Genomic DNA, 13,567 nt, shown 5'->3' with positions numbered 1-13,567 from the left:
AGAGATGTCTTTTACTGTGTGCTCTGCAGAAACTGAAAGGAGCATCCAATGTGGTCAGGGCTTCTCAGTAGGAGTATCAGTTGATCACAGAAGAGAAGCAATGTTTTCAGCCTGCAGAGGAGAACATCCCTGTTCTTACCTCCTCCCTCGTAAAACCCCTTCAGAGTAAGTAGTGCTCCTGGGACTAGCAGAGAACAGCTGTGCAGTAGACCTGATGAATGCAATGATAATTCTTAAATAGACCAGTGTTGGAGCACACAGGCTTTTTGGGCCAACTCTCTGCTGAGACTGATGCTTCTCTACTTTAAATAGTGATTTTACCTGCGCCTGGTACTGAATGATTGCTTTTTTTCTTCCAATGGTTGTTCATAAATATTGTCCTTGGGTTTTGAAAAGATGAGGAGTGGAGATTTTTAGTCCTCAGCACCACAGTCACTAGGACTGTATCTGTGAAGCTGGTGTCATCCACGCTGGCCTTTATGGACATGAGGATACTTGTTAAGAGAGCGTGTTGTCCCACCAACAATGCTTTGTCTTGCACCTGTTGAGAGAGAGTCACTGTCCTGCCTCTGGTACAGCAGCAGTGCTTCTCTTGTCTGCTTCTAATGGGTAAAACCAACCAAGTCAAGAATATAAATCTCCTCTTATGTGCTTCATAAAGCACCAACGAAGGCCAGCGTTGTGGACTTCAGAGTATTTGATAGTAGCATATGAGTAGATCCTAAGGTTATTTCTTTAATCTTGTAGTGTGGAAAGAACAGGGTGAAACTGCACAGTGCTATCTTGGTTTAAGGTGTTACCATGTTGACCCTTTTATTATTTCCTTACAGTTATCTTTTTTGAGATTTTTATATTCAGGCCATATTGCATGTTTACCCATTCTTGTGTACCTGAATGTGTCCTTTAAAAATATCAGCAATGTTTTCAGTTCTTTTTTTCTGCAACGGTAAGTCTGATGGCTGTTCTTCATCCCTTGCTGTGCCAAACTGCTGAGACACGATTGTTTTTCTGCTACTGATTTGAGAAAAATTAAGAAATTAATTTTGTCCTTAGCTGCATTCTGTTGCAGAAACTTCCCAGTGCTTTTTGTAGTGAACTGTGAGTGGATTGTCACTGTGTCAGTACAAATGTGTTGAATGTAAGATTGTTAATTGCTCTTAGTTAGACACAAGTAGTCTACAGTGTAGAAGTGTAGAAGCTTGGAGTGATCTCATCTAAAACTGGTAAAAATTTTTTTTTTCCTTCAGAAACTTGTTTGGTGTTTATGCTTGCAGGAGTACAAATCCTAATTCTTGCAATCATTTAATTGGAAATGTGATGTTTGTATCTTTCAGTGTGCTCTCTTGGGTTCACTAGACACCATTGTTTTTTAGTTTTTCCAGAAAGAGAAGGAAAGGAAAAAAAGCATTGTTAATTTTTTTCCCTTTCTTCTTCTGAACTCCAAGAATTTCCCTCCAATTAGTGCCCCGTATTCTAGCTTTCATCTGCTCGTGCCTAGGAGATTTTTTAAGTGCTCTCAGAAAATGTGAACTGCTCTTAATCGTACTTTTTCTTTGTAGATGCAAAGAGTACCCCTGGTTACTGTGCTGCCAGGTTTTGCTGCCTTAAGACTAACAGGCCTGCATCGGGAATCAATCCCACCTACTGGCACCAAACCTTGCTGGGTTGACCTTGAGGCCAGCTCTTTCATTTTGATTCTAATTTGTGCAACGATTTGCGCATCACTGAAGCAAAGTTAAATGTAAGAGGATACATTAACAAAGCAGTACAGCTAGACTGGAAACGCACAAAGGTCAGGAAATGGAAAAATGAACTACCTACTAACATCCATTTGCCCTATTGCTGATGTATAATGGCTTTGATTTCCGATTAGTGTTTATTATAGGCATAAATATATATACTGTGCAATATTGAGACAAACGCACTTAAAGTTCTTTAGTGTTATTACGGCACACATCCCTCTGAAACGTTTGCAGCCTTCATTTCAGTCTTCCCAAGAGAAGCAGTTTCATCTGTATGTTCTGTAATATCTTTCAGGGAAAAGGGTGTCAGTAGACCATGGAAGCCTGCAGCCCACTATGAAGTGGTTCCTTTGGAGTTCTGAGAAACCATTCCTGTGCCTCTCGAATAAATAGCCCAGTCCTGCAAAGTTCTCCATGCTCTTAAAATCCTTTGGCTTCATAGCATTCTCCAATCCCAAGCTTGATGATTTTCTTGTTGGGTTTTGTTTTCAGCAAATCAAATGCTGAACCATTTGGAGAAGATTTTTGTATAGCTCCTTGCACCATAAGGTATTGTTTACCAGATTTGGCTGTACTATAAGCTGCGCTTTAAAAATCCTTTTTGTGCTAAGAGTTATACTAACCATGCTTCCAAAATTCAAATGTCCAAGTGGATTTTTCTCATGTGATGATAAAGAAATAGCTGTGATAGTTGGGAGTAGGTTGATGGGGGGCACTTATGATAGCTGAAACTGTAACCTTGATTATAGCTTACTTTTGAGCTGTATTTCTTCTTACCTCTGCATTGCCTTGCATTTTGTATATTCAATTGTACTGTGCCTGCAGTGATGGAAAATGCAAGTGGTTGACAATTGGTGCCTGCAGTGATGGAAAATGCAAGTGTTCTCTTGGTTGACAATTTGCTGTGCAGGTACCACGTGCTGTGTTAAGAGGACTGTCCCTAGGCAAAAAGGAGGAAATGTGTGTACTTCATTTATTTTTTCCTGGCTCAGGGTTTGACAGAGGGAGAGCGTACCTCCCCTGAAAGCTGCTGAGTGGTGGCAGCTAAGGGTCCCTCTGGGCTATAGGTGGGGGGAGCAGATGGGGAAAAGATCAAGAGCAGCAGGCCTGTGGTGGGAGTGGAGATGAGAAGGTTGCTGGGATGAACAGGGAGCAAATCCTGCAACAAGTCTTTAGGACTATGAAAAGCAGGAGAATTTGCTGTGAGGAAGGACATCATGTTGCTGGGTTGAGAGCAAGTCTGGATGGAAAAGTCCTGCTCGGTAAGGAGCAGCAGTGAGATTCATTCTCGTGTCTTTTTCCTTTCATCCAGCTTTTTTACTCTTCCACCCAACAGAGCTGAGTTTCCTGTGTTCCAGAACTTACCTGATTCTAATTCATGCCCTAATAAAACAGTTTTACGTATTGAAAGCTCTTTTGGTAGGCTCATCTTCAAGTTAAAGATCTGCCTCAAAGCTCTGGCTTGCAGAGTCCCATCACATCACCTTTTGATGACTGTATACGCTGCTGCTTTCCTGTTTGTCTTTCTGGCCCAGCCTCAGGATTTTGCTCTGGGTGTTTACACCTGGGCTGTGACTAGGTTTTTAAAATCTTTTAATGTTGTCTCTTATTCAGCCATTTAAACCTTCCATACAGGCCATTACTACCTTATATTTCTGAGTACAATACCCTTGTTGATACACATGATCTTACCTTCCTGAAAGCTGGTCAGAAGACTTTTGCTGTCATCACTTGTCACTTTCACCAGGCTACCCTACAATCTGTCTTGGCTCCTTCTTGTGTTTTACAAAACATATAAGCCTTGCAAATGAAGGCTAAAAGCTTATCAGGAGAACCTTCATCTCTGGTGGAGCAACCAAGAGACAGACTCCACATCTGATTTGCTTATGATGTCGGCCTTGACTACTGGCTTATTAAATTTTCAAATGGATAAATGTGCTGTGTCCCAAGCTTCCTGTCATACAAAGCTATCTCACTGTCTTTCTCAGTGCTTGCCCTTCAAATTCTGGTTGCAATGATGCTTGCAGACATCTGAATGAATGCATATGCCTTACTTTGAGCCCACGGTCATGCGGGCTACTGTTGTCACCTTTTTCCCTTTAATTTCCTTGTCTGCCAGTGCTCCAGTGGTGGGTTGTATTTCAACCATATAGTATCTTTGGTATGGACAGTAAAAGCCTGTCGTGCCACCATCCTGACCCCCACAAATACATCTTCTCTGACAAAGCAGAAATAGGAGTCAGTCCAAGTTGTCAGTCCAAGTATCTAAAAGACACCTCTTAGTTTTCTGAACAGAGAATTGAGCTGGATCCTTGCAGATGCTTAGCTGGGATCTATCTCTGTAGTGCTAAAGCATCACGTACCTTTCTGGCATGATTTAAAATAATCCCAAATTAAAAAAAATAAATAAAATAAAATCCCTAACATTAAGCCCTACAGCTCTCCAGGAGAAGTTGCTGCGTGGCAGCTCTGAATCCTTTGGTGAAATTCAGCTAATGATGACGGCGTGTGAATCCTTCCAGTCAGAGGATTCTTCCTGTCTCGGAGAAGGAGAGGTGGTACCATTTTCTCAGGTGGTGAAAGAAAAGGCAGTGGTGTCAACAGCTCTCTGTCCCAGTGCCAAACAACAGTTGGGCAAAGAGAGAGGTGTGAGTGTGAAAGGGAGAGAATGTGGGAAGAAAATCTGTGGAATGTTTTTTCTTGGTGTTTACCAGTTACAGGTTTGCTATGTGTACGTTTTTGGGATCAGTTTTCTTTACAATCAGATCTTGTCTGTTATTTCCTTTTGGCTACTCCTGCTTTCCCTTGTTAGAGATTGCAGTTGCATTTACATGGACGAGGTGGGAAATACCTAAATTAATTTTTCTGACATTTTTTTTCATTAGATGGACTAAGTGACATAAATAAGAGGCAAGTTCTGCCCACAGACAATCCTCCAAAAACCTCACTTTAAGTAGGACTTTTTTGTGGCTGGTAGATCTTTAGAGGCAAAGCTTTCCAGAACTTTATGAAAATCAGAGGGAGTGACAGTGAGAGGGGGAAAAAAATGTCCCTTTAGCTACTTTTGCTCAGCAGGCTAATATTTGATAGCTAAATACTTGTTGCTATAGCTGTCTGTACATAAAAGGGCTGTTTCTGATACTAAAAAAAATAAAATAGTTACTAAATTTATTGGAGTAAATGATTATTTATGCTAGAGTAGCTGATAGCAGTAGAAAACGATGTGTTTTCCAACAGTAGTCATATTTGCCTTTCTTGACAAGATGTTAATATAAAAGATCTCTACTATACGGTAGAGTGAAATTTACTTATTAGTTGTATTATGTATGTCCAAATGAGGAATGTAAAGGGAAAGACCTTTAACATCTGCTACATCAGGCATCAAAAACTAAAGTAACTGGACCATCCCTGATATAACTGTAATATCATACATCCCTGTAGCCTCATTCCTCCTATCCTAGATAAGTTCAGAGATGGGAAATAGCTACGCTGTGCATCAGTCACCGACGCAGTGTTGGTGCCTTCAACTTAGGACAAGCTTGAGCTGACATATTGAGCGAATCACATGCATGGATGTACTTAAGCGTGGTAAGACGGGCTCTTTTAGATAATCCAAGAGAAAAAGGTTGAAAGGTGTTCGGAGAAAAAAAAAACACCACCACCTTTCCTCTTACATGCATGGACGCCCTGATCAGCAAAGGCTCTCCTCACTGCTAGCCGTCATACAAGCGGAGAGGGGAGTGAATGGGAAAGCGAAGCCTGGGGGTCATTTAGTAGAGAGAGTCCATGGGTGGAAACACCCCTAGAAAGAGCGACTGTAGAAGCAGCTATGGAATGACTGTTTTGAGCCAGGAACGGATTTGTTTCTGTTGACAACCAAGCTTGGTCTGTTGTGCTGTTGGGTCAACGTTTGGGCATTCTTGCTTTATAATTTACTCTGTGTATCAAAAATTACAGTATAGCTAAGTGTGTATAGTGTACACATCTCTAAAGGGATAGAGAGAATAAATATGAATCTCACGTCCCTAAATGAGGGTTGGTTTTTTTTATATATACTATGTATCTATGATGGATCAGATTGCTTCCACAAGATATAGAGGGGATGTCTTGGCAATTTTTTCAAGCTGTCTCACTATGACTGGGAGTCTCTAAACAGGGCTTGTGTGTGGTTTACATAGTTGCATGGAAAACATGCAAAGCTGGTAATAAAACGTGAAATAACTATTTTTTCTAACCTCTTTTCTGCTTATTCATAGAGCCCTGCTTGTATTTTGATACCATTATTTAATCCAGATAATTATGTGACCATATTGTCCCATTTGTTTGGGATTTTTCCAGTTTGGGTGTTCTCTTTTTTGCAGATTAATGTATTTGTGTAGAATCGATGCTGGAAATACGGGAGACTCAGATTTCTGGAGAACGTGGCTGTCTGGGTTGCTTTCAGATTATGCCATTTGTTCCACAGGAGTCAACATACGGGAAAGTGGGAAATTATAGAATTAGAACATAGTGATGAATTTACCATTTTCATTAAAACCACTTCAAGTCATGCTGAAGCTGAAAATATTAAATGTTTAAGTCTAATTTAATTTGAAAGCATGCAGTTAATTAATACTCTACATCCATTAAGTTTCAAAAATGAAACTATCTGCAGAACCGCTACTCCCTGGAGTAATTTGTCACCAGAAGTAAAATGTCTGCCTTTGAACTGAAGTAGTTTGTTTGGGTAGTGTGCTACGAGTGAAGGAACCCATGTTAATGTTATAGACTAATCCAGAAGAGTGAGCTTGAAGTTCTTCGCATTCTGTCTCACCAGTATAAAACCAATAGTAGTTGTCTTAGGTACTGTTGTGGCAGCAGATGCCTTCTTCACTAAGTGACGAACTCCCATTGATTTTTAAATTACTGACTAGAGCGTGGTAGTTGTGCGTGCCCACAAGTGCTTCCCAGTTTAGAAAATGTTCCCAGCATGCGAGACCCTGGTTTTGATATTTTTTTTTTTAAAAAAAGATGCATTTTCTGTTTACAGGGAACACTGACCTTCATACTATGATTTGAACTCTCTTTTCAAACCGTGAATAAATGTAACTGTTAGAAAAGAAGCAGCGAAGACATAATTGGATGAATATCAAATGCAACGCCATGCACTTTGTTCCCCCACACGTTTCCTTCCTCCTTCTATTCCTTTGCTTCAATCTTTCCAGCATTTACTATAAGGTGTGGCATTTTTTCTGGAGCTATTTTTGCTATAAACCCTGTTTAATGCAGTAAGTGAGGATTTGGGTCATTGGATTGTAAGCGTTGTAGGGCAGTGTCTGCAAAGTGACAGCATGTTCTAGGGGTACAAACATGCCAGTTGAGTTTTTTTGCTCTCTGTACAGTTTCTGTGCAACAGAATCCAAAGATGCAATAATAGGTCTCTTAATATTGATTTTTGTGAAATAATTAATAAACAAAATATTTTCTGATTTCAGGACTCATTGTACTTCTGTGCTACTGTAGCCTTAATAAAGCCAAGGTTAAATAACTGCTTGGCTGGACAAAGGAGCTATGATTTTTCTTCTGCTTAATTTGTTTGAGTTCAAAAGGATGATTTGACTTCTGATCATGTGAAAAGCATTTCATAGCATACTGGAAAGCTGTCTGGTTTTGTATCTAACGGACTTGACAGCATGGTTGGCAACAGATGGATAATGGAAGGCTAATGAATAATGAAAAGCTGAGTGATTGAAATAGAGCTGCAGGGACAGAAGAGGGAAAGCTGGGAAGGAAAATGGGAAAACAGAAGTAAAGAATAACCAGTATTTTGATCAGTATTAAGGCATGTCTTCACATCAAGATTAACCACAGTCATAACTTAAGCATTCTCCATCTCTTAGCTCACAAGAGCTCTTAACTCATGCACCATGACGCATTTCGTACAAGTCACGCAGCTTGCCTTGAGGAAGAAGGGTAGGCTGGAATTTAAATATTTTCTCCACTACTAAGATGATGACTACTCTGCAGTAGCCTCCTTGACTCCCATTAATTGACCGGTGCATTCCCGAATTCCTACCAGAGCAGGTGTGCATAGTATCTCACAGTCTACTGCAAAAAATGCAGCAGAGCAATAGCATTGAAATCTCTCGGGGTGCTGAGAGGCACTGCAACACTTAATTTGTATTTACACTTCAGTGAAGACCTCTCTATTTTGGTAACAGGGATAACTCCATTTTCATGGCGCTCACTCTTCAGATCTCCAGCGGGGAGGAAGACTTCTTACTCATTACTAACCAGTCTCTCCAGATGGGATAGAGCCTCTGGGGTGACTGCACTTTAAGAAAGATTCTTCTGCAAATGTAATAAGAATTACTGGGGAGAAGACTTAACTCCGGGTATGAAAAGTGGGAAGACTGTCTCCTGATGTTAAAAGAGAATGACTGTCTAGCAGTTTGATGGTTGGCGGTGTTTGTGCCTGGGTGCATGCATTAATGTGGAGGAGGCCAGCTACTATTAATTTCCTCATAAACTGCCAGTTGTGGCTGAGTTTGGTGGTGCAAGGCTTGCTCTTACACTTGTTTTCATGGTAAGAATTATGGAGTAGGAGTTGAGTTAGCATTATGTTTCCTGCTACACTTTTTCATGCCTCTTTTATGCAACGCTAAATGGAAAAAGATCGGCTGCTTTTTCATTCTGATGTGCTACTTTTCCTGAGCTTTGACATCACTGAAAAATGAATAATACTGTAAATACTATCTTTTCTTCTTTTTTCTTCACAGAATCTGTACCAAAACAGGTTCCTGGGCCTGGCAGCCATGGCGTCTCCATCTAGGAACTCACAAAATCGGCGCCGCTGCAAAGAGCCTCTCAGATACAGCTATAACCCTGACCAGTTCCATAACATGGACATCAGGAACAACTCCCATGAGACAGTCACCATTCCTAGGTCTACCAGTGACACAGACCTTGTCACTTCAGACAGCCGGTCTACCCTGATGGTCAGCAGCTCCTACTACTCCATCGGGCATTCACAGGACCTAGTGATATACTGGGATATAAAGGAGGAAGTGGATGCAGGGGACTGGATTGGGATGTATCTCATAGGTAAGTTCCCTTTACCCCTTCCCTTTTGAGTTTCTTGCTGCTTTTTTTGCTTGTAAGTGTTAGGGTAATATGGGCTAATGGTAATAATGAGCTAATACAGTTCTGTTGAGTGTAGTCTTTAAGTGGGTTTATATATGACAAGATTTCTTCTGCTCCTGAATTGCTGGTTGCAGTCCTTGCCCTTTTTCTGCAGTAGAGATACGGGAATGCTTTCTGTTAACAGTTTCTTGAAATTTCAAGATATTTTCATTTTAAAGCCAGTTGGATTTTGGGGAAATACCTCCTGTAAAAAAAAAAAAAAGCATAATATTTTCAAGATTTCCTCTTACAGGTCCTTGAGTAATCTGTGACAGATGAGAGGTTTTACAAGTCAAGAATATGAGTCATTTAAAAACCCCATGAAATAGAACGACTTTTCCTGTATAGCTAAAGGATATGTTGATACGAACAGTAATTATAGACTGAGGCAGTCTGGAGTTGTCCCAGAAAGCTTTTCCTTTTTTTCTGTGTGTATTGGAAGCTGTGTTCAGCCATGTACATTAGCATATTTTTGACATCTACATCTAGTAAATCCAGCCCCACCTAAGAGTAATAAGAAATGGTTTCAATGGACTTCTGCCTGACTGAAGTAAAACACTTCAGTATAAAATTAGCATTTTTTTAACCTGGTTTGGTTCTTATGGAAATAATCTTGCTGCCTAGACTGAAGTCTGTATTAACTCTTTGCCCTCTGGTAGGTTTTGGACATGGTGGATCAGTTTCAGCCACATTCCTCTATGGATTAGAGGTCTTAAAAATGTGAGGTTCTTAAATATTTCCTGAAAACCAGCAGCTTGGTAAAGAAGACAGACTCATATTAGTGTCCCCCCGCAATGGGAAATGTTGGTAAAATGCTGCCCTTACCTGTTTGGATAAGTGTGCCTAGCACTAAGCAGGGATTTTAGTTCCAATAGCAATGTTTTATCTTGCCTAGACAGCAAGTCAAACAAAAACGGATAAAGTGTATGATATTGCAAGTTGGGCTTTTGGAACAATCATGTGCGGCATTGTAGGGAGCTATGGTGTTGCTTGAGTGGGTAACACCAGAAGGGTCACATGCTGGGGATGTTGGGAACACGGATGTTGGTGGCACAAGAAGGGACTGGATGGAAGGTCTGAGTGTGTGGAAGTACCCTGGTGGCACAGCGTTAAGCATTAGAAAATGAGTTCAGGGTGTTGGAGAGACTGGGAGAAGGAGAACATGAAAGGTGGCTACTTAGGACATGGAGGGAAAGGATTGGGGGTTACAGAAAACCAGGCTGCAGTACTTGTTCCCATGAGTAACCTCATAAAATACTCTGCTTTGAAAATAAAAGTAGGCTTCTCCAATTTAAAAACTTTTAGGAAAAAAACAGAGACTGGATATAAAACAGATGCTCTGAAAGTAGTCTCGTTTGTTGGCCTTAACAGAATTACTCGTGTTTACAGTTAAGCTTGCAGTTGATTGTTTTACTGGAACAGATGAGAAGACACAGCAGCCACAGAAAAGACAGTACTAGGCAGGAAGAAATACTCTAAGACTCTTTTGTAGCAGCACAGGCAACTCATGAAGGACTGTATTGCTTCAGTAAAAAGAGGCAAGTCTTACCTTCTGGTGGTCCGGAGTCAACAGAAAGTCCACACAGCTGTTTCACATTGAAATCATTCAGCCATGTTTCATAGCTCAGACGTTACATCAAAGGCTGTGAAGACACATCCTGATTTTTTTTGGGCGGGTAGGTAACCTTAATACATGAGGGATTACCTGGGAGAGGAAAATCCGCCTTGATACTCCTGTGTAATTTATCCTATCAAACAGGATGTTGATCCAGACACCCCAGTAAATTAGAAGTGCAAATTGTGAAGTGGATCCTTACCCCTGCTGGCTGAACGCCGGATATTAATGGCAATAGTCAATGGCTTGTTCCAAGAAACACCACTGCCAAATGAAAAATGAATAGTGTGTCCAGCCCCCAAGAAACCAACAGTTGACCCTGGTTGTCTTTGAAGGTGTTTTGTCTCCAGGCTCTCAGGTTCCTAATCTAAATAACTGAGGAAATGGCAGGCAGCAGCACCCCTTCTTCCTTTTTTCTCTTTCCTTCCCCTCTTCCTTCTCCTCCCCTCGCAAAACCTAATGTATACTGAGATTTGGTGTTTTGGTTCCCTTAAGGAAAGAACATGGGAGTCTGAAGATCACTTGGCTTTTGATATGCATTTGACATGGAAAACACTTGGGGTCTAGGAAGGTGACTGGCACTATGGCTACATTCACATCGTAGGGGGAACTGGCAGGAATGGGTCTGTAGAAGCAAACAGCTGCTGAATACATTTTGGGGGCTTGGCTTTAGAGCAGTCTCAGTCTGGCAGACTGAATGCCCTTGAGTCGCCGTAGTGCATCTTTCAGTGTAGCTTCACCAGGACAGAATTGAGTTTGTGTGCCTGAAGATCACCACACGGTCTGGTGGTGACAAAGTGGGAACAGTTGGAAGGGTCATTTCAAAAGCACGCTGCTGACCTCGAATAAAACATTGATACATCCTGTATTCAGTGTTTGTGGCCAGTCCATAGGGGTGGGAGATCCAGACATCCTAATGGCTTGGATTTGTGTGTGCATTTGTGCAGATTTTCCAAGCCTGCATTCCTGTTTAGAGAGGAAATGTTCCTGGCCTTGTGGGTATGACCTTCACAATGTAAACTGATATATGACTATGTTTTGAATTAGCAGCCAGACTGGAACAAGAGAACCAAAGAAACTATGAGCTTTTCCCAGTCTGCTCAATAGGGGATTAGTGTTGAAGCCTATTATTACCACTTGCATGGCAACACTGTTAACTATTGCATTGCTGCTGGTCACTCTAGTGTTTGTCTCAAAGCCAGCTTGTGGATACAGCCCAATCCTTATTGTGATTGTTTGGATCAGTGAAATTTGAGCTGAAAGGTTTGAATGTGGCAATACTTTAATGCTGCAGTGAGTCATGAGAACCATGAGAAGTTATTTGTGTCCTTGGGGAATCAGCCAGTGTTGTGGATTTTCTGTAAAATTCATTGTGGGAGCATTAGAGTTATTATTTATTTGTCTTGTGGGAGCTGCTGGGCATCCCAGGAAGGGGCTATGCAGAAGCAGAACAGAAGACACTTCTCACCTTAGAGGAGTTTAATCATTGCCATTGTAGTCCTCTAGGAAATATCTCCAGATAATTTTATACAAGTGTTGGTTTTGAAATGTGTAAAACTTAGTCTGTTCTTGCCACCACTGCCACCACTAAAATTTTGATGACACCCAATAAACTGCAGGTTTCAGAACGAAGATGTTCCAAGTCTGGGGAAATACAGATGTTAATAAAAGGCTTCCAAAAGGAAAAGAACAAAAATCACATAACTCATATGTTTTGCTACCATAGAGCATTTTGGGATGCTCTTCAAAGGTTAAAGTAGCCTCCGAGTCCTGCACTTGGGTCACAACAACCCCATGCAGCACTACAGGCTTGGGGAAGAGTGGCTCGAAAGTTGCCTGGCAGAAAAGGACCTGGGTGTGTTGGTGGATGGCTGGCTAAATATGAACCGGCAGTGTGCCCAGGTGGCCAAGAAGGCCAACAGCATCCTGGCCTGTATCAGGAATAGTGTGGTGAGCAGGACTAGGGCAGTGATCATCCCCCTGTACTCGGCACTGGTGAGGCCCCACCTTGAGTACTGTGTTCAGTTTTGGGCCCCTCACTGCAAGAAGGACATTGAGGTGTTGGAGCGTGTCCAGAGAAGGGCTACAAAGCTGGTGAGGGGTCTGGAGGACAAGCCTTATGAGGAGCAGCTGAGGGAACCGGGGTTGTTTAGCCTGGAGAAGAGGAGGTTGAGGGGAGACCTTATCACCCTCTACAACTACCTGAGAGGAGGTTGTAGAGAGGTGGGGGCTGACCTCTTCTCCCTGGTCAAAAGTGATAGGATGAGAGGAAATGGATTCAAGTTATGTCAGACGAGGTTTAGATTGGATATTAGGAAACATTTTTTCACTAAAGGGGTTATTAGACATTGGAATAGGCTGCCCGGGGAGGTGGTGGATTCTCCATCCCTGGAGGTGTTTAAAAAAAAAGGGTAGATGTGGTGCTTAGGGACATGGTTTAGAGGTAATTTTGTCAGGGTAGGTTGATGGTTGCACTTGATGATCTTAAAGGTCCGTTCCAACCTCAGTAATTCTATGATTCTATGATTCTATCAAAGAAGAATTAAGGGAGTCCCCCCATAGGGAAATTCTGGCTGCTTGCTCCTTGTGAAGGAACCATAGCTCCTTTTATCAAAAGGTAGCTGTTTTTCTTCTCTTCAATCCACGTGCACGTTCATAAGGGTGGCCAACTGGGAAACAGTCTTCACAGAAGCAGGTTAAAGCTGGATTTAGAATTGGTTATTAGAGTTAACTTTTGTCCACGCTCTCAGTAAATGGACTAGGCAGACAGTTGATCTCTTGTAAAACAGTGTAAAAAATGGTGTTTGTGTGTCTCATGGCAAAAAATAGTATTGAGTATATCCACCTAGTAATTGCATGAAAACATCCATACACGCTTACATGATTTTGATGAAGGGCTGTAGAAAAATTCCTTACTTGAAAGGAAAATAGTAAATGTTGACTCTGTTAAAATATACATGTTATTACTGCAATGCATTTTAAGATCACCCCATGGTAAGATGACAAAAAATATGGAAATTGGAAGAACAAGCCTTTCTGGGTGTTTTAA

General features: G+C 41.4%; 1 protein-coding gene across 1 annotated transcript in view; it reads left to right on the top strand.

Moving 5' to 3' along the window:
• Positions 1-8,503: 8,503 nt before the first annotated feature.
• HECW1 (HECT, C2 and WW domain containing E3 ubiquitin protein ligase 1) overlaps positions 8,504-13,567 on the top strand; it is a 185,124-nt gene continuing 180,060 nt past the window's right edge. Inside the window, exon 1 of the mRNA XM_009889422.1 lies at positions 8,504-8,825. Coding sequence (XP_009887724.1) covers positions 8,537-8,825 — 289 coding nt within the window. The 5' untranslated portion in view covers positions 8,504-8,536. The remainder of the gene's footprint in view (positions 8,826-13,567) is intronic.

Source organism: Charadrius vociferus, unplaced genomic scaffold (genome assembly GCF_000708025.1).
Source record: "Charadrius vociferus isolate BGI_N301 unplaced genomic scaffold, ASM70802v2 scaffold97, whole genome shotgun sequence".
In the NCBI taxonomy this organism is placed as follows: Eukaryota; Metazoa; Chordata; class Aves; order Charadriiformes; family Charadriidae; genus Charadrius; species Charadrius vociferus.
The sequence above is the reverse complement of the archived record's forward strand: the minus strand, read 5'-3'. Positions and strand labels throughout refer to the sequence as shown.